Here is a 19,467-nt window from a genome sequence, read left to right as displayed (position 1 = left end):
TTAAAGCATTAATGAAACAAATGGTGAAAATAAAAACAAGTGTCATTTAAATAATGTTTTAGACTTTAATCCCAATTCTACAGCCGTGACTCAAGCGAGAAACTCAAACAGTGTGCTGGTGTATATTTGTTACAGTAACAATGATGCTCCAGTGTATTGGCTGGCTTAGCTTTAGCTACATTATACTCATTTAAACTATTATTTCATGCTAACTGTGAAAATAACTGAATATTCACTCTTCCTGGGTCAACATACCATTTTAGAAGACATCAACACTGGTCCAGAAGCACTTCCTGTTTAAGTTTTTATTTTATTATTTTTTATTTCGCATATTAAGTCTCCAAGATATTTGTTTGACATTTCAATTCAGTTTTAAATGTTCTGTTCATATTTTGTTCTAACTTTTGTGTAACGTGTACAAATGAAACAGGAAATGCATCTGGGAGTTGTCTACGTCTTGCAAAATGGTCTATATAATACAGTGAAGAGAAATCTGGAGGGTACTAAAACCATAAAATATAACTTTTCATATGGGATATTTTTTAAGAATTCTGTAAAGTTCCCATTCACAATAAAGGTCTGCTTATAAATACTGATTGTTATATTTTCTCTTTTATGATTTAATTTGTCTTTAGGAATAATATGCCAGTAACATAAGGCTTACTGGGATAATTTTTCACAGTGGCTTGTTCTGTCTTATTGCTTTTAATATCAGATCTGCATTCTCTAAGAAATGCTCAAATTTAATCTTCTTACTCCCTTATTTTAGTTTTAGGCTTCATATGGAAGACACCAAGGAAGACATTCAACATTGATTTAAATTCACATACTTTGTCTCATCACATACATAAATATTTAATTTATTTATCTTCAGAAGCAATAACTACAGATGTTCCAGTCACTTTTCAGGGAGGGTTGTTGCAATGTATGTATGGTTGTGTGTGTGTGTGTGCGTGTGTATATGGGTGTGTTTAGTTTTTCTCTGGAAGATCGACTGTCTGATCCTTGTTCCGGTTGTACGGTTGGCGGATGTTAAGTCGGTCTTTCTCTGCCTCCTGCTCTTCGTCATATCGTTCGTCGTCATCCTCGGCCTCGCTGTGATAAGGGGAGGAGTGAAGCGAATGGGCGGGGGACGGAGGCACAGAGGCGGGTCGTGGGTATCGGAAACCAGTGGCCTGATTTATGAAAATTAAAGAAATGCACAATGTTAACATCCAGAAACTAGATCATTACATTTCACTTATTTAACTGTTCATCATTGTTTGGCTTACCGAAGTCGGTTCTTGCGGCTCGTATAGGTATGTGTCTGGAAAAGCTTTCGCTAAGGCCATATGGCGGGCAGATATATAGTACTAAAAATGAAAGAACATAGTGGAGGATTATGGGAATTGTATTCATTCACTAATAATGTGTTAGTTGTGTTTTATTGTGTTATGTTGTAAGTGAAAAGTCTGCGCAAATGTATGCAGTGTCTGACCCTGCCCAAATATCTCCAGTCCAGCAGGTCACTGAGGCGCTCCGTTCGGTTCCTCTGGATGATCCTCTGCCTGCGGCTCTGCTGACAGAACTGAAACAGGAAAGACGTCAGCTGATTGCAGGACTCATCGATTCCACGATATCTCCGGTCCAGAATGTAGATACCTAAAGGAGAGAGAACAAATGGTCACAATTGCAACCGGGCAAACGGTGATGTGCACTGCCTGACCACTTGTGAAAAGAATAGCCCAGCTCTCACCATAAGATGATGGATCAGCAATATGTTCCTCCATAAAACAGCCAAACCCAGACAGGTTAGTAGAAATTGATGGAATACCCATCACTGTACACTCAGCTGAGAAAGAATGAAGGAAAGAAAAAAAAAAAAAAAAAAAGAGCAGAGAGAGAGAGAGAAGAGTGGAGTGAGAGTGAGAGTGAGAGAGAGAGAGAGAGAGAGAGAGAGAGAGAGAGAGAGACGAGAGAGAGAGAGAGAGAGAGAGAGAGAGAAGAGGAGAGAGAGTGAGAGTGAGAGAGAGAGAGAGAGAGAGAGAGAGAGTGAGAGAGCGAGAGCGAGAGAGAGTCAATACTGCATTGTGATAACAGAACCTGATTAGTTAATGATAAAAGTGACCCACATTGCGCACACTGTATACAGTGAGGTCTGCGTCAAACATATTATATTAAAAAGGATTTATTTAAGTTAAGATAAATAAAATAATAACTAAAATTCACACAAATTATCACACAAAACAAGCATTTTTACTTGTGGACTTTCAGACCACATCACATTGGGTGTATATGGTGTTTTTACCTGGTGTATATCCCCACGGCTCATAGTAAGATGGAAATACTCCCAGATGACACCCTCGTACAAACTCCTCGTAGTCCATTGGCAGGAGAGGGGAAGTGGACGAAAGAAACTCTGGATGGAAGATCACCTACAGTAGCAGAAAAACATGAGGCTGTTACAGTATAAAACGTCTTCACTTCTGCTCTCATGTCTGTTTGTACAAGCGCACCTTGACTCTGTCCTGTGAGCTGTTGAAGAGGCCGATGCGACGGATGCAGTTAAGGATGGGGTCATTAGTGTCCTCCAGCATGTTGTGGGTGCAGATGGGAGGCTGGCACTGCCGCTGAGTGGCAAAGATGGCGCGCTTCATCATGGTGAAATCTTCTTTATCTAACATCTTAGACACATCAGGCAACTGCCCTCTGACAGAAGAAGTGAGCAGGACTGTATGTAAATTGGTCTGTAATCCAAGTTTAGATATTGTTCCAATATTGTATCAAATAAGTACAAACACAAATGGCAACTCACACTAAAAGTGATTCGTAGAGTTTTTTTCCAAAGCGCTCTTTCACAGTCTGTGCAGTGTCCCTTAAAAAACAACAAGAAACTCTGAGCAACTGTATTTATATAACAGCACTTAAACAAATCATTATTAGGTCTATTTCTACTTCAGGAATAAATGGGTTTCTACATGATCATCATCATAGAGCAAAAGCAGAGCAAGGCATGGGGTGTGAGGTTATCTGGGTGTGTTAGGGTTCCAGGGTGCTACAGTGTCACTCAGGTTAGCAGTCCTCACAGTGCAGTTGTCATGGTTACCAGAGCTGTTTCCGTACGGCTTGGCCCTTCAGAGTTTCCACGTTAAAGTTGTTGGTACGGGCAGGCATGATGAAGAATGCTATTACCGTGACCTCACTGTGATTCACCTGGGTGCATAGAAATAGTGTTTCGAATAAAAAAGCCAAACTTAAAGGCGGGGTGTCCGATTTCTCTTAGCTGTTGTTGATGTTCAAATCACCAAAACAAACACACCCCTACCCCCATCTTTTGCTTTCGTCAGCGCTCGGCTAATGTCCATTCGGGCACCTTACTGCTGATTGGCTACAAGGTTGTTTTGGTACTCGGCCCGACTCAGTTGTCTAAAGCGTAATTCGGAAATCGGTTACCCCGCCTTTAAAGGGGCCATATCATACGATATTAGTAACTGAGGTCTGCTAATAAGAGGTAAAGTAACACTTCTGCTTTGACACTTTCACAGGCCATTATTAGTTGCTGTGCCTTTAAGACTCCTTATTTACAGATTCACACATAAAGACTTACCCTCAGTAGGTAATTAAGTCTGGCCAACGCTTCCAGAAATATATCAGCTCCTTTGTTGGAGAATTCATAGCGGCCAGCGATGAAAAGAAACACCGTCTTGTCGAGGTTAAAATCTAAATGCCTGCAGTTAACCCAAAACAACAATAAAAGTGTGAGAGAATGTTTGGTAATATGAATAACTGATGTGAGTGAAGTCTGACCCATAGAAATGGCCTCTGACAAACTCTTGGATGCGCGCTTTACTCTGAGCGTGGAGGTTCTGGAACTCGTGCATGGCTGAAAACTTCTTCACATTCAGGCCGTTCGGAGTCACAATGTCTGCGGGAGAAACCGATCCGCACGGGCAGATGTGTTATGAGTGTGAGAATGCAGTCAAGTCAATATTCTTAGTTGATAAACATGTGATGGGTAAAAATAGCTTAAACATTTTCCTGGCTTATTGCCAAGTTCTGGACCGAATTACTGGTATTAAAGCCTTCAAGAACACTAGTCTAGAAATTCAAGCGCCATCTTTTAAAATCAGATTAGGGCTGTCAAACGATGAATCACGATTAATCACATCCAGAATAAAAGTTTGTGCTTACATTATATATGTCAGTGTACTGTGCATATTAATTTTGTATTTATAAACACATACATGCACATATTTTAATTTATAAAATGTATAAATGTTCATATATAATTTCAATTATTGGTAAATATAAATAAATACATCTAAATATTTCCTAATTATATACTGTATATACATGTATGTGTATGTTTTTGTGTTTATAAATACAAAATGAATATGCACAGTACATAGACATGTGTACAGTGTGAACACAAACGTCAATTCTGGATGCGATTAATGGCTTGACAGCCCTAAATCAGATCAATCTGTATGAATTATTAAACAACTAAATCTGCTATTAGCATCTAATGAGAGGATCTTTAATAGCTTTTTTGGAAACAGTTCCACGTTCATAGATCACCTGGTTTGCGCCTTAGTAAGTGCTCAGCTTCGATGGCGGTGATCTGGGATACGGTGGTAAAGACATGTGCACAGCGGGCCGCTGCACGCTCCAGACAGTATCGATGATAGATCTGCCTGTCACCTGCCTCTTTATCCACATTAAACTACAAACACAAACACACAGAGAACAAGAGGAACAGGTATGATTGCTTTACTTCAGTGAACCATAGGCTTTACTTTTATTCAGTCACACACATTTTAATATACATGTTCTCTCTCACAAACCTCAGCCAGGTTGTTGTAGAAATCAACGTTCCCGGCACACAGGTATCGGCCGAGCAGCGTGGCGTGTGTGGTGAAGATGGTCGCTACAGGTAACTTACGCTGCCTGCACAACACAAGACCCAGACCTGCCAGCCACTCATGAAAGTGAGCCACAATGTGAGGGGGTTCATCGCACTGAGCTGCATACTGCAACACACAAACATAAATCAGAGAGAAAACTGACACAATCTACTGTATGCTCGTACGAATAATATCAGTATTGCATTTCCAAATGCACATATATACATTTGCACAAAAGTAATATTCGTGTATAGAAAGATCACAGACACACACCTCTCCCAATAGCCATGCGGTGAGGAAGCCGAAGAGTACGGCATCGTTTGCCTCTCTGTCAAACCAGGGCACACCAACACCGCACTTCTCCCACAGCTCACTCTTCCAGCGATCAAGAGACCACGCTGTGAAACCCACGTCTATCAGAACTACATACGGAGAGCCTTCGATCAGCCATCGCCCGAAATATACCTATAGAGAAAAGTCAGAAGGTCTGTTTGCCAGAAATGAACGGTTGCACTAAATATGTTTTGGTTTATGTTTTGCCACAGTGACTTTATAGACCTTATATGCTTATCTACATACAGCCGCAGAAAAAATGAAGAGTCCATTTTCAGTTTTTCTGAATTTACTATATATAGGTATGTGTTTAGGGAAAATTATAATTGTTTCATTGCGTGAACTGCTAACAATATTTCTCCCAAATTTCAAATAAAGATATTGTTTCTTTTTGCAGGAAATGAAAATTGGAGAAACAGGTCAAAAATAACAGAAAAGAAGCTCTGTATTATTTCAGACCTCAAATACTGCAAAGAAAACAAGTTCATATTCACTTGTAAGCAGTACAAAAGTAATATGTGTACATGTATTTAAGTAAAGTTGCTGTCAGTCTTTCACATTGCTGTTGGATGACTTTATGTCACTCCTGAGGTTTGATTCTGTTGAAATTCAACAGACACCAGCCTGGAATGGCCCCCAATACATCTAGAAATGCTGATTAAATGAAAATCTGGAGTGGTCTTTTTTACACGGCTGTATATTAATATTGACTTCATACTGATGCTCATCACTACTTCAGATGGCCAACAACATTCATAGACTTTCTAATATTTCTATAACTGGATTTTAAACAGATTTTTGTTCAGTTTTGTTTAATGGTAGTACTCAAGATACTGAAACGCAAGGTACTGAAATAGAGCACACTAATATAGCCTTTAACCTTTAAAACACATACACACCAGGGAGATGTCACACACTTCTCAGAATGAAGGTTTAGGGTTTCACTGAGGCGAGGAGCAGAATATAACAGACCGTGTGGTGTATGTGTGCATAAATGAGTGGGGATGAATAGGGGCAGACAGACCCACGTCCACATACGCAACTTGACAGACAGATTTTTTATATTGTGCTACGTATACCTTGCACCCACTGCTGTTCATTTTTTCGATGGTTCTCCTGAGCGGTGCGTTGCAGGGTTCGATTAACTCCACTTGCGTCCTGACATTGGACTCCGTATACGGGCCCACCAGAAAGTAGTTCTCGCCCCATTCCTCACAAGTCAGACGTGCTTTGGTTTGGATCACCGTGTAAATTCCACCAACTGCCACAAACCCAAAAACTGGTTAGTTAACCATCTGTCTTGAGGGGCGAGACCTTTGACTGCAGCAAAATGTCTGGTGGTTTTTGCAAATTAAACTAACCAAGAACCGCCCACTTAGACAGCCGGAGTCATCCGACTGACATGCTTTTCATGGCATTTAGGGCCAGTTGAGAAAGTTGAATTAGATCTGATTAGTGCTTCTGCTTACTAGATCACAGAAGTTTATTTCAGTTATGTGCAGTTTGCAAACGGGCTGTCTAAGATTAGTTAACATTTAACAGATGGGTAAGCTCCTATTGGTCAATTAAAGGGAAAGTTCACCCAAAAATAAAAATGGACTTCCAAAAGATATTTAGAAGAATTCTTGTAACCAAACAGTTCTTGGCCACCATTGACTACCAACTTGGGAAAAGTTACAATTGTAGTCAAAAGGGCCCCAGAACTGTTTGTTTTCCTACATTCTTCAAAATATCTTTTGTGTTCAACACAACAAAAAAATGTATAAAGCGATTTTTCCTACTACAGTAGTCAATGGTGGCCAAGAACTGTTTGGTTACAAGCATTCTTCCAAATATCTTTCTCTGTGTTCATCAAAACAAAGAAATGTATACCGATTTGGAACAACTTGAGGGTGAGTAAATGAATCATTTTTGGGTGAACCGTTCCTTTAAGAAGACAGCCACCCAACCTCATAAACCCCAGCTCAGATAGATAACCATGACTGACATAAGTCAGCGGGTCTCGCAATATGTCCCCTTGACCCCTCCTTGACCTTCAGCTAATCTAGCTGTCGATACATTATAACAAACACTGACTAAAATCACATGACTCATGTGGCTCCAAGTATGTGGACGGATAGAGTATCTGTGAACGCTCGGCACTTAAGTCATGTGGTCTATAGGTTTTTGTGGTGTGACAACAACAACAGTATCTGGTTCATCAGCTAACACAATCTAATAAATAATTAATGATTTCAAAAGACAGTGCACGTCCACATACACAGAATAAAAGCAATTAAAAAAACAATTAAGAAATAAATTCAAATATTTTTTATATTTTATAAAAAACCTCAAGCCAAATTCTGAGGGTGTTTGTTAAGGTCTTTCTATGTTGCATTATTGTATTAAACCCTAAATATATTGACTCGTGTCTGTAAAAGTGCAATATAGATTGTTGACCTTATGTTACTGGAGCTTAAACCTTTAACCTTTTGCAAAAGTAAAGATAAAAAGTGCGCACACACACTTCAATTATAACAACCTTTGACCTAAAACAATCAACAAGAGGACGATTTTTAAGTATCTTATCAAGGTTTGCACATACAGTATGGACATACAGTATGTAAAAAATATTTTAAAACTATTTAATGACACTTATCTTTTTACATTTGCTGTGGAGAAGTTATGTGGAAAGCAAATATAAGACACATGGCACATTGCCAAATACAATTTTCTATTGTGCTTTAAATATTATCTGTGTTTCTATTTCTCAGTATTATTGCACATGTACAGCAATTTGGGCAAAAGCACATATACCTTTATTGGCGACCTCCCATGCGATCTCAAAAAGGACTGCATCCTCCCGATCAAACTCTTCGTCCCATTCGTCCAAGCCGGACAGGGAGGTGACTGACAAACTGCGTGCCAGTGGCATGCTGGGTAAATAAAGAACATCATTTAACCTGCACAAAGCTTTGCAAAAACTATTCTTTATAGTCACAAACTGTTGCTTATAATGAGTGAAATTACACTACCCTAGTGGCAATTACGGGAATTGCACCAAAAAAACTGTAAAAAGTAAGATTTGAAGGCATTATTTTAAAATGGTCAACAGGCAATATGAATATATACGAGTGTGTTTGAGCAGTCTCGGCCACATCTGCCAATGAAACTAAGCTAAGCTTATATTCATCAGTCTTTTGTGACGTGCCAATAGCAGTATACTTCAGTATATGACCTTCAGGCATAGCAGGAAGAACTGGACCACACACACATGCTCACTTCCTTCTCTTCAAAGAACATTCAAATTAATGTTAAAATACAACTTAAAATACATTAAACAATTACATTGTGGATGTATATTCATGTTTTTTTAAATATTTTAATCTTAAGGTTGAACAAAAAGGTCATGCACATGTTATCAGTCATCTGCTTGTGTGCGTGTGGGTCTACATTACACCAGGTGTTCTGATATCAAGGATGCCTACAAATACAAATTATGACATTGTGCCTTCATCTCAAGTCAAGGAATGAACTCTCACACATCACAGCGACACTATCATTTACACACCCACCACTTACGAAATACCTTGAGCAACATAAGGCTGTGCGTTTTACGGGAAAGTAATTGAAAAGGGCAGCAGGAAACGCTGCCTTGCTTCATTTATAACTTAACGCTAATTAAAGGTCCTCCTTATAACATAAACACTGTTCCACACACCTGCTTTTTGGACTACTTCAATACTCTGTTTTACTACATTTCTCTACTTATGTAAAGTTTTTATATCAGCGTGCGTGGTCATTTTTAATGTAGCTGCCTATCTCGCACATAAATACATGAGATTGCGCGCGCGCGCGCACTGTCAAAGAGTACGTGCGGTCCGACCACACACAGAAACAGTCAAAGACAGAACGCTTGTCACCATAACAACGGAGCAAGTAAAAGGTTGAGAGGACATAAATATGCGACTGTCAAGTAAGTAGACGTTGATACCACAACAAAAACGCATGCTGTATCGAGCTTCTCATCTGCACGCTCGAGTTTAGGATCTCGCCATCAGGAAGGACAGACTACCCAGCGCAGGCTGTGAAAGTGGGTTTGCCAAAGGGCTTGCAGATGGACGACCGTGTTCCTCTGCACGTTTTGAAGCATACGGACATTTAATTTCAGAGTGACAACAAACCCTCGCCTTTTAAACCACAGTTACATGTACACTCACCCTGCGGTAGCGTCTTCTCCTCGCTCAGCGGCGCAACCCTCACATCTGCTGGAATCAATCACCAGGGGGATGAATTGACAGTGGGCGGGGTCTCCTGCGCAAAGCGTCTTTTCCTATTGGGCATTTTGGCTTTTCGTCAGGGTAAATAAAATAGCGGCCAGCTACGTCCTAAAATGAAGGCGTGTCTTATATGATAACGTCCCTGCCTCCTTGATCTCTCTGAATGATGGAACCGCTTCTACAGCAGCTTCTTGCTCCTCCCCAGAGAGCTAAACGTTTACCTGTATGAGCAATTTGATTGGCTAATGAGGTAATCCTGGTTGGTTCTTCATCATGCCAGTCGGGCACAGACAACTGAGGAACGCCTTATACTTTTTTCAGCAACAGAGAAAGGGTAGTGTTTGTTTTTACAGAACTTAGTAAACGCGGTTCAGTAAAGGGGAATATCATAATAAAAATATTAATACATTATATTATTATAAATATAATATAAGTACAATATAAATAGCATCTTTTTGATTTGATATACATTAAGGGGTACTTTAAGGTGGGTTTTATGAGATGTGGGGATACATTTTAAGGGACAAAACATGGGTGATAAAAAATGACAGATGATAGATACATACATCATACTTATAAACGCATCCACAGTCCTATCAATGGATGAAGTGACACCATATTCTCTCACTTCCCAACAGTTGATTTTTATCTATAAAGAATACCTATAATAATATTTTGTTTATTACATTTTTAACATCTAACTGTCTGAGCTCTCTACCCAAGCACGACCTTCTCAACATGGGAGATATCGTTGCTCACGCAGCCGATTCACTTCCTGGATTTCGACCAATTGCATTGTTCCGTTGATTCTACGCAATTTTGCCGGGAAAACGGAAATCGCCGCCCATGTCCGGTGAATATTGAAATTCAACAGTGAAGTGGCGGGAGATCTGTCAAGTTCATGCATGGAGCAATAGAGCTAAATCTGGAATAAAAGGTGAAATGTTTTGTGTTCATGTAGTGTCTACATTGCGTCGTGATATCATTGATTACCAGATACAGCTCATCACATGAGCTTTTTAGCATGATATGCTGCCTGTGCATGTGTTTGCTCGTTGCTAACTTGTTTTGCTAAGGTTCTTGTTTGTCCAGTTTGCCTAGTATTCTCATTAATGCACAATATGAAACTAAACATTATGAGGGCGAACATTTACGCGATCTTACATAAATATGTCTCGTGAGATGATTAAAGTAACATTCAACTAGTTATACGTGAAAGAACGTGCATGAGAGTTAAACAATATAAGTTAAGCATTGGATATTTTGTCTGTTAAACGATATACATCGATTATATGTAACCATCTTAAACAAGTTTATTAATCATGTCACCCCATTAAGTCAGGTCATTCAAACGTTGCTTGTCACACACTCTCATATCAAGTAAACAGACTTGTTGTTATTGTGACCAGAGTTACGACACTCACATACAGTGTTGGGAGTAACTAGTTACTAAGTGATTAGTTACTGTAATTTAATTACTTTTCCCTTGAAAAAGTAAAGTAAGGGATTACTCATATTTTTCCTGTAATTACAGTTACTTTTGATGTAATTAAACTAAATACTTTGTGTAATATATGTGTGTAATAGTGGAATTGACATCAAAATTCAAAGTCTAACTTTAAAATCTGTGCTTTAATGTATAATTCTCACATTTGTAATACTTTGGTCAGTTAATAAGAGTACTTTATGTAGTTTAATATTATTTATTTGAATGAATTAAAAGAGCCCTTTCATGTCTAGCCTTGAATCACTTAACTAATCAAGGTTGATGTAGGATATAGAAAGTAATTAGTAATAAGTAACTAAATACTTTTTGGAGAGAGTAATTTTTACAGTAATCTAATTACACTATTGAATATGTAATTATTAACTAGTAATTAATTACTTTTTCAGAGTAACTTGCCCAACACTGCTCACATAGACCTCCTTAGTAAGAATGGAATGCTGAAGTAACTCGCGTCGTGGAGCGGAGCGGCCAATAGTTCCAAACACTGCACTGAAGCCCATTCATTTCAGTGTCTCCCAAACTCATCTGCTGTACAGTTGGTGAAATAACTGCATGTTTATACATTTTAACGAGTTGGTGGACATATATATTCATAGATCTTATATTCATATTACTCCCCAGACAAAAAACTGCTGTAAATGTAGTCAACTTAGTAATCAGTGTACACAATGTGTCAATATATTTAGCAAAAGTATTCAAATATAGTTGCTGTTCTCTGTCCCGCTAAAATCCATTCAAATAGGTTGACAGCACAGATTTGTTTGAAACTATTGAGCGCTCCATGAACCACGTGACCACGCGTCGGCGAGATCGAGTGTCTTAACTCTGTATTTCAAGGGCTCTGATTTTGACGGCTTCACTCATTTATTTGTCTATTCATTAGCCCCGCCCCTTATGCAAATGACCCTCCAGAGCATAATGTTTTTATTTTTCAGATCTGCTGCTTTAGTCTTAATCGATATTAATTCAACCTACAGTAAATGCTCTTCGAATTGAGCCAAAGCCTTAAATGTAACATGCCCTGTGTCTGCAGTTTATTATAGACCTCTTGATTTCATCATCATATTCTCCCCTAAATGTGTTGTTACTCATGCTTTGTATTTCACATACGTTCAACATGATGGTAGAAGCCATATAATTGTTTTTGACTGTTTGATTTGCTCATGTAAAGTCTTGAACCTGCTTTGTAGGGCTGCTTCACAATGGACTTCAAACGCCGAAATGGGGGCCCTGCGATGGGTGGGGCCTCACAGGCCAAAAAAGGCAAAACGAGCACTGAATGGGAGGATAGTCCCTCCCAGTTTGAGGAGGAACTCGCTCTATTTGATGAAATGGAGATGGAGGTTGAGTCAGGGGAGGGGCAGGCAGGTCATGATGTCACTCCAGTGGGTATGTATGTGTCTGTGGTTAGGAAACAATGCATACCGTTTACAATTAGTTAAATATTATAAGCACATTCTGTGTCAATCTGTTTCTCAGGTGACTTATTCTCTGCTGATCTTAATCCACGTTGGAAACGACCTCAGGCACCTGCTCTTCAGCCGAATTCAGACACACTCATCTTCCAACAGATAGACCTGGACTACTACCTCGGTGGGAGACACGTTCTCACAAAGATGTACTCTTAATTTTATTTGCCTCTTACTCATCATGCTGTTGTTCTGTTTATGTGCGTGCACAGGATCTGCAGTAGCAGGTATGCCAGGGCAGGTTCAAGGAAAAGTGCCAATAGTCCGCATGTTTGGTGTGACAGACAGTGGCAACAGTGTGTGCTGTCATATTCATGGATTCGCCCCATACTTCTATGTTCCTGCACCAAACGGTAAGACTCCAATTACAGGACGAGACTGTAATTGAGTGTACGTGTTGATGTAGAATATCATAGAGATGCTTTAAGGATGTCTTAAGTTCACGTTGTGTCTATTTCAGGTCTTACAAATGCGCACTTGGCTGAGTTTCAGAGAGAACTGAACTCTGCTGTGCTGAAAGACATGCGGTCCAACAAAGACAACATGGCCGTCACTGTGCTGGCAGTGGACATCACCATTAAAGAGAGTAAGCCTTCCTTGGACATATTTAGTTGTTATTAAAGCTCCTAAAGAGAAATCAAACACCGAATGGGTGTGATGTCATTTTAAACAGCTGCCTGGAACCAAAATGATTTTAAGTTCATTTTGGTGATTCAAAACAGCTCACCAGAATAAAATTTAAGGAAAACTTTAACCTGCTTATTAAAAGCTTTTCAACTGTCATAATTGGCAGGCGTGACCTGGAGCTCTGCCTATTTTCACAACATCAAATTGTCTGTTTAATTTCTGCATATTTAAATGCATCTCGTGCACCTCGCTGAGCCTTAAAATATCTTTTCTTCAAATGTGTCAGTGATTATGTGTTGATGTTTGTAGCTTTCTGCTGACTGTTTGTTTTTCACCCAAAAGGTATGTATCATTACCGTGGAAACCGCCCTCAAGACTTTCTGCGCATCACCATGGCGATGCCACGACTGATTGCGCCGGCGAAGCGAATCCTGGAGCAGGGCTTTAAATTTGCCAACTTTGCCACTCAGAGCTACAAGGGCTTTGAGGCCAACATCGACTTTGAGATCAGGTGTGTGTTTGTGCGTGTTGTGTATGTATTCTAAAGCTTCGATTTGGTTGACATAGTTTGTGTGACCTGAAAAAGCGAATAAGAACGCTGTGTGTATGTGCTGGCAGGTTCATGGTGGACACCGATGTGGTTGGCTGCTGCTGGATTGAGCTTCCTAAAGGAAAGTACAAAGTGAGAGAAGAGAAAACTGAAGGTCAGACAGACTCACGGTACCCAGGGAAGGTAAGAACAAGAGCAACTTTGACATCTCCTTTTGATATAAATTTGTGGCAAAGAGTATATTACAATTCCAATAGCCATTCTGCAGTTTAGGGTAACTTATTTCTCTCTCTCGCTCTCTCAGGTGTCTCTGTGTCAGTATGAGGTGGACGTGGCGTGGAATGATCTGATCAGTCATCCAGCTGAAGGAGATTGGCAGAGGATCGCTCCTCTAAGAGTGCTCAGTTTTGACATCGAGTGTGCAGGCAGGAAAGGTGTGTGTGTGGTTACCGATGTAGTTTAGTTTGTATTTTCATTGCTTTATTTGCAGAATAACTGAGTTTGTGTGCATTACAGGTGTGTTTCCTGAGCCAGAGGTCGACCCAGTGATTCAGATCGCCTCTATGGTGCAGCGTCAAGGAGAGAAAGAGCCGTTTATCCGGACTGTTTTCACTTTACAGAGCTGTGCCAGTATAGTGGGCTCTCAGATTCTCTGTTTTACTCAGGAAAAACAGCTACTGCAGGTATGTGCTCAGAGATTCTTGGTCTCTTAAATCCATCTTAGTCGGCACAATAAAGTGGGTTAGGAGCAAGTATTTAGACACCAGAAAGTAAGACGATTCCTTTTTAGGGTATGTGGGTGGTTGTATGTGAGAATTTTGTGTGTGACTTTTCTCAGAGCTGGGCAGAGTTTGTGAGGACGGTGGATCCTGACATCATCACTGGCTACAATATTCAGAACTTTGATTTTCCATACCTTCTTAATAGAGCTGCAACCCTAAAGGTAATGTGTGTGTATTTTAAACCCAAGAATAAGTAGCAATTCTATGTGATTTGTTGTAAACCGATCTAGGGGGTGTAATGGTGACTTTATTTTAAATTATTATAAATGATTGTGGTGATAGAAGGCTTTAATTATTTGTTTGGATAGATTCTTCATCTTTCTTTTCTCTCCATAGGTCAATTTTTTTCCATATTTGGGTCGTGTGCGAGGCATTAAGTCAGTTCTAAAAGATTCCAGTTTTCAGAGCAAGCAGATGGGTCGCCGAGAGAACAAAACTGTCAATATAGAGGGACGTGTGCAGTTTGACCTTCTGCAGGTGAAAACTCAAACACACAAACCACGCTGTAATGCTGATGTCAACTCTATTGACTGTGTACCATGTTTTACCTGTTGTAGGTGTTGCTGAGGGATTATAAACTTCGTTCTTACACACTTAACGCCGTCAGTTTCCATTTTCTGCAAGAGCAGAAGGAGGATGTGCAGCATTCAATCATTACAGACCTACAGGTGCAGCCAATCAGAGATATTTTTCCCATTCTTAAAGCCAATCGGAGCTCTTTATTATACTGCACAAAGATTACTGTAAAGAATTCTACTTAGTCTGCTAAATGCTTAAATGTAATGTTTTTGAACTGTGAAAGATTTATATTCACATAGGCTTATATGAAAGATTTAATTCACCTCCTGTCAGCGAATGCATAAGCAGAATGTACATAGAATATTAAAATTTTGGTTAATGCTTTTTTGGATTTGTGCATCAGTTTCTATCAATCTTTAATCTTTTATCTCAAAATTGTACCCGGGAGCTCGCATTTTAAATCATAATCATAAGCTTACAAGTAAGTTAAGAAGACAGTTTGAACTTTTTTATGTACTAACATCATGTTTGCTTCGTTTTTTAATACTTAACCCAAAGACAAGGTTTGCAGCTTCAAAATGGTCATGCATGTGTAACTGCAATACGCAGTAAACTATTGTTGTCCCGTAAATAATTCAAACGTTTCTGTCTTCCTCTTTCTGTATTAGAACGGGAATGAGCAAACCCGGAGGCGTCTGGCTGTATATTGTCTAAAGGATGCGTACTTGCCCCTGCGTTTACTGCAGAAGTTAATGTGCGTCATTAACTACATGGAAATGGCCAGAGTTACTGGAGTGCCCCTGACCTACCTTCTGTCTCGTGGACAGCAGATTAAAGTGGTTTCACAGCTCCTCAGACAGGTCAGTGCTTCACTATCCAACACAGACACATTACTGGATCATATTTAGCCTGTATTCTGCACATGTAGATTCAATGTGTGTTTATTTGTTCAGGCTATGAAGCAGGATCTGGTCATGCCAGTGGTGAAAACCGAGGCTGGTGAGGACTACACTGGAGCCACCGTCATAGAGCCAGAAAAAGGGTTTGTACACACCTTGTGTGTTCTGCCAGCAAAAACCCGCTTGGGTAAAAGTGCTTTTGTGTTACTAATACTGTCACAGAACGTGCAAGTCAATATCCAGAATCTAGAAAAAGTGGCATGAGAGCAAGTAAATTATGGGTATTAACAATTTTGGGTGAACTGTCCTTTTTAAGAGATTTTCTGACTGTTAATATTGAGATGGGGAAATCTGGCAAAGATTTGTGAACCAGCTTGTTACTGTGTGTTTGTTCACAGATATTACAGTGTTCCTATAGCAACTCTTGATTTCTCCTCCCTGTATCCCTCCATTATGATGGCTCATAATTTGTGTTACACTACACTTCTGCAGAAAGGTCAAATTGAGAAACTGGGGTAAGAGACACGTGTTACATGTAAACATTGTCATTAAAATGTTCTTTGAACTGCACGTATACATTTGTAATGTGTGTACGTGTGTAGTTTGGGGCCCGAAGACTTCATTAAGACCCCTACAGGTGACCTGTTTGTGAAGAGCTCTGTGAGGAAGGGACTTCTACCTGAGATCCTGGAAAACCTACTGAGCGCCAGGAAAAGGTGATTACTTTAACCATCACACACAATTACTACCTTTTAGTCGGGTTGTTAAAGTGAAGTAGAAAATCACAGACATTTGTCGTGCATACAGGGCGAAGGCGGAGCTAAAGAAAGAGAAGGATCCCTTTAAAAAGCAGGTGCTGGATGGAAGGCAGTTGGCTTTGAAGATCAGTGCGAACTCGGTGTATGGGTTCACAGGGGCTCAGGTGGGCAAACTGCCCTGCCTGGAGATTTCACAGGTCAGTGGATGCTGTAACGAATCCTGGCGGCTTTAGAGAAAGATGATGTGGGACTGTTTTGACTGTATTTTTTATCTCTATAGAGTGTCACAGGCTTTGGTAGACAGATGATTGAAAAGACCAAACAGCTAGTGGAGTCAACATACACGATTGCTAAAGGTTACCAGGCGGATGCGAAGGTATTCAGCCCATAAGTGTTAATTTTGTGTAGTGTCTTTAAATGCAAAACAGTCTTACCGATTTAAATCAAATATGTTTCAGGTCATTTACGGAGACACAGACTCCGTCATGGTGAAACTGGGTGTGGCCACAGTACAGGAAGCAATGAATCTGGGAAAGGAGGCAGCTGAGTGGGTTTCTTCACACTTCGTACCACCAATTAAATTGGAGTTTGAAAAGGTACAGAAAGGTCCTGGACTCAACGATGGGAAGCCGTTTAATGTTATTCCTAATAACTTGTCTCTGTGACAACTTTTCAGGTGTATTACCCCTATCTGTTGATCAATAAGAAGCGGTACGCAGGGCTGTATTTCTCTTCCAGCGCTGAACAGCATGATAAAATGGATTGTAAAGGAATTGAGACAGTCAGACGAGACAACTGCCCTCTAGTGGCCAACCTTATAAACACATGCCTCCAAAACATCCTCATTGACAGGTACAAACCTTACCACACACTGTAAACCACCATGTGTTCCCCTCTTCACCAATGACGCACAGAGTAGCGCGCATAATAGGGAAGGCATGAATTTACACGTTTTTTTATTTTGTGCTGTTGGAAACGCACTTCTTGTACCTAGGGTTGGAAATCAAGAACCATTAAAAATAACTTAAGGCAAAATATTTTCATGACATTCAGACAGTCATGTTTGTGATGTTGTGTGTCTCAGAGACCCCGATGGAGCAGTGTCTCATGCTAAAGAGGTCATCTCTGACCTCCTGTGCAACCGTATCGACATCAGTCAGCTGGTCATAACTAAAGAGCTCACACGTACCGCGCAGGAGTACGCTGGCAAACAGGCTCATGTCGAGCTCGCTGAGAGGTGTGTGTCTGCACTTTTATCATCAGTCCACATGGCGATTTGTGATTTCTTAGTATAAAATCACTTGCTAATAATGTCTTATGAATATGTGCTGTAAACTTGGATGTTTGCGTGTGGATTGCAGAATGAAAAAGCGTGACGCTGGCAGCGCTCCACACCTCGGAGACCGAGTTCCGTATGTCATCATCAAAGCAGCAAAAGGGGTGGCGGCTTACATGAAATCAGAGGTCAGCTGTGTGTTTATGTGATGTCTAATATTTCTAGTCTCAATCATATTAGTAGTTGTTAATGTTGGTTTGGGTGTGTTTTAGGACCCCATTTATGTGCTGGAGAATAACATCCCTATAGACACGCAGTACTACTTGGAACAGCAGCTGTCTAAACCTTTACTGCGTATCTTTGAGCCCATACTGGGCGAGAGTAAAGCTGAGAGTGTGTTACTGAGTGAGTATCTGATTCATCTCTGAACAAAACTTACAAATGCATGCGCGCACATGAGACATTTTATTATTATGAGACCTTTTTTAGTATTTTAAAGACATTGAGTTATTGACAACAGTTTTGCTGTGTGTTGTTTCAGAGGGAGATCACACACGATGTAAGACAGTCCTGACGTCTAGGGTCGGTGGCCTCATGGCATTCGCTCAGAAGCGAAGCACTTGCATTGGGTGTAGAGCTGTACTTAAAACCGATGGTACGTGAGAGTGCTGTGAATCACACAGTACCACAAATCTTTGTGTACTAAAATTTGTGTAACTGATGATTTTCCTCTCTACAGTGGCTGTGTGTGACTTCTGCAAAAAGAAAGAGTCAGAGCTGTATCAGAAAGAGGTTTGTCGTCTTTGTTCATGAAACTTTTTTGTATTATTTTTGCATAATATATGATTGTAAAGGAAGTTCTTGCTCTTACTGAAGTCTGAAGATTATTTGTGTGTGTGTGTGCGTGTGCGCGTGTGTGCGTGTGTGCGCGTGTGTGTGTGTGTGTGTGTGTGCGCGTGTGTGTGTGTGTGCGCGTGTGTGTGTGTGCGCGTGTGTGTGTGCGCGTGTGTGTGTGCGCGTGTGTTTAGATTGCTCATCTATCAACTCTGGAGGAGAAGTTCTCCCGTCTATGGACTCAGTGTCAGCGCTGTCAGGGTTCACTACATGAAGATGTGCTGTGTACCAGGCATGTACACACATTCAATCGCTTTCGTAGATTTAATCCGTCTTACAATTTTATAACTAAGCAACATTGTTAAATATTGCAGTCATTTTAGTGTTCTTGAACACATTTTTTCGTGTTAAAACGTTTATTTAAATATTCACACAAAAAAATTGAAAAACAAACTTTAAATAATATTTCCTTCTTTTTCAGTCGAGACTGTCCTATCTTTTACATGAGGAAGAAGGTACAGAAAGATTTGGATGACCATTCAATGCTGATCTCTCGTTTTGGCTGGTGAGAGAGATTTCACATCTTTCTCCGTCTTTATTTGAATTCCTTTGTAATATTCTTACCTCAGAGACCAAATTGTAAAGAATCTACGCGTTTTCTAGTGGTTGAAAAAAATAAAGTGCATTTTGTAAAATTATGTTTTCTTTGTCAACGTTGTAATTCATGGATATGAAATAACTCACGAATTTAGCATAAACATTTTATCTAAA

General features: G+C 40.0%; 2 protein-coding genes across 2 annotated transcripts; one reads left to right on the top strand and one right to left on the bottom strand.

Moving 5' to 3' along the window:
- Positions 1-55: 55 nt before the first annotated feature.
- Positions 56-9,558, bottom strand: gys1 (glycogen synthase 1 (muscle)). Its single transcript, XM_057346980.1, has 16 exons — positions 9,416-9,558; positions 8,013-8,131; positions 6,296-6,477; positions 5,157-5,348; positions 4,824-5,009; positions 4,558-4,702; positions 3,787-3,904; positions 3,587-3,707; positions 3,086-3,192; positions 2,795-2,854; positions 2,496-2,688; positions 2,288-2,414; positions 1,736-1,831; positions 1,478-1,641; positions 1,272-1,352; positions 56-1,175 (listed from the first exon to the last, which is right to left on the bottom strand). The coding sequence occupies exons 2-16, from the start codon at positions 8,128-8,130 to the stop codon at positions 972-974; spliced, it is 2,094 nt and encodes a 697-aa protein (XP_057202963.1). The 5' UTR covers position 8,131; positions 9,416-9,558; the 3' UTR covers positions 56-971.
- A 661-nt stretch (positions 9,559-10,219) lies between these two features.
- Positions 10,220-19,424, top strand: pold1 (polymerase (DNA directed), delta 1, catalytic subunit). The gene is made up of 27 exons (XM_057346144.1): positions 10,220-10,412; positions 12,173-12,371; positions 12,462-12,575; positions 12,664-12,804; positions 12,912-13,037; positions 13,421-13,589; positions 13,697-13,811; positions 13,933-14,062; positions 14,145-14,311; positions 14,467-14,571; positions 14,747-14,887; positions 14,968-15,078; positions 15,598-15,789; positions 15,883-15,971; positions 16,227-16,343; positions 16,431-16,544; positions 16,636-16,783; positions 16,867-16,962; positions 17,045-17,182; positions 17,263-17,438; positions 17,671-17,823; positions 17,948-18,050; positions 18,135-18,267; positions 18,404-18,517; positions 18,602-18,654; positions 18,891-18,988; positions 19,178-19,424. Exons 2-27 carry the CDS (start codon positions 12,185-12,187, stop codon positions 19,263-19,265), a joined length of 3,318 nt encoding a protein of 1,105 aa, XP_057202127.1. The 5' UTR covers positions 10,220-10,412; positions 12,173-12,184; the 3' UTR covers positions 19,266-19,424.
- Positions 19,425-19,467: the final 43 nt, after the last annotated feature.

This window comes from Triplophysa rosa, linkage group LG11 (assembly GCF_024868665.1).
Source record: "Triplophysa rosa linkage group LG11, Trosa_1v2, whole genome shotgun sequence".
Classification (NCBI taxonomy): Eukaryota; Metazoa; Chordata; class Actinopteri; order Cypriniformes; family Nemacheilidae; genus Triplophysa; species Triplophysa rosa.
Note: the sequence above shows the minus strand (reverse complement) of the source record. Positions and strands in the feature narration are given on the sequence as shown.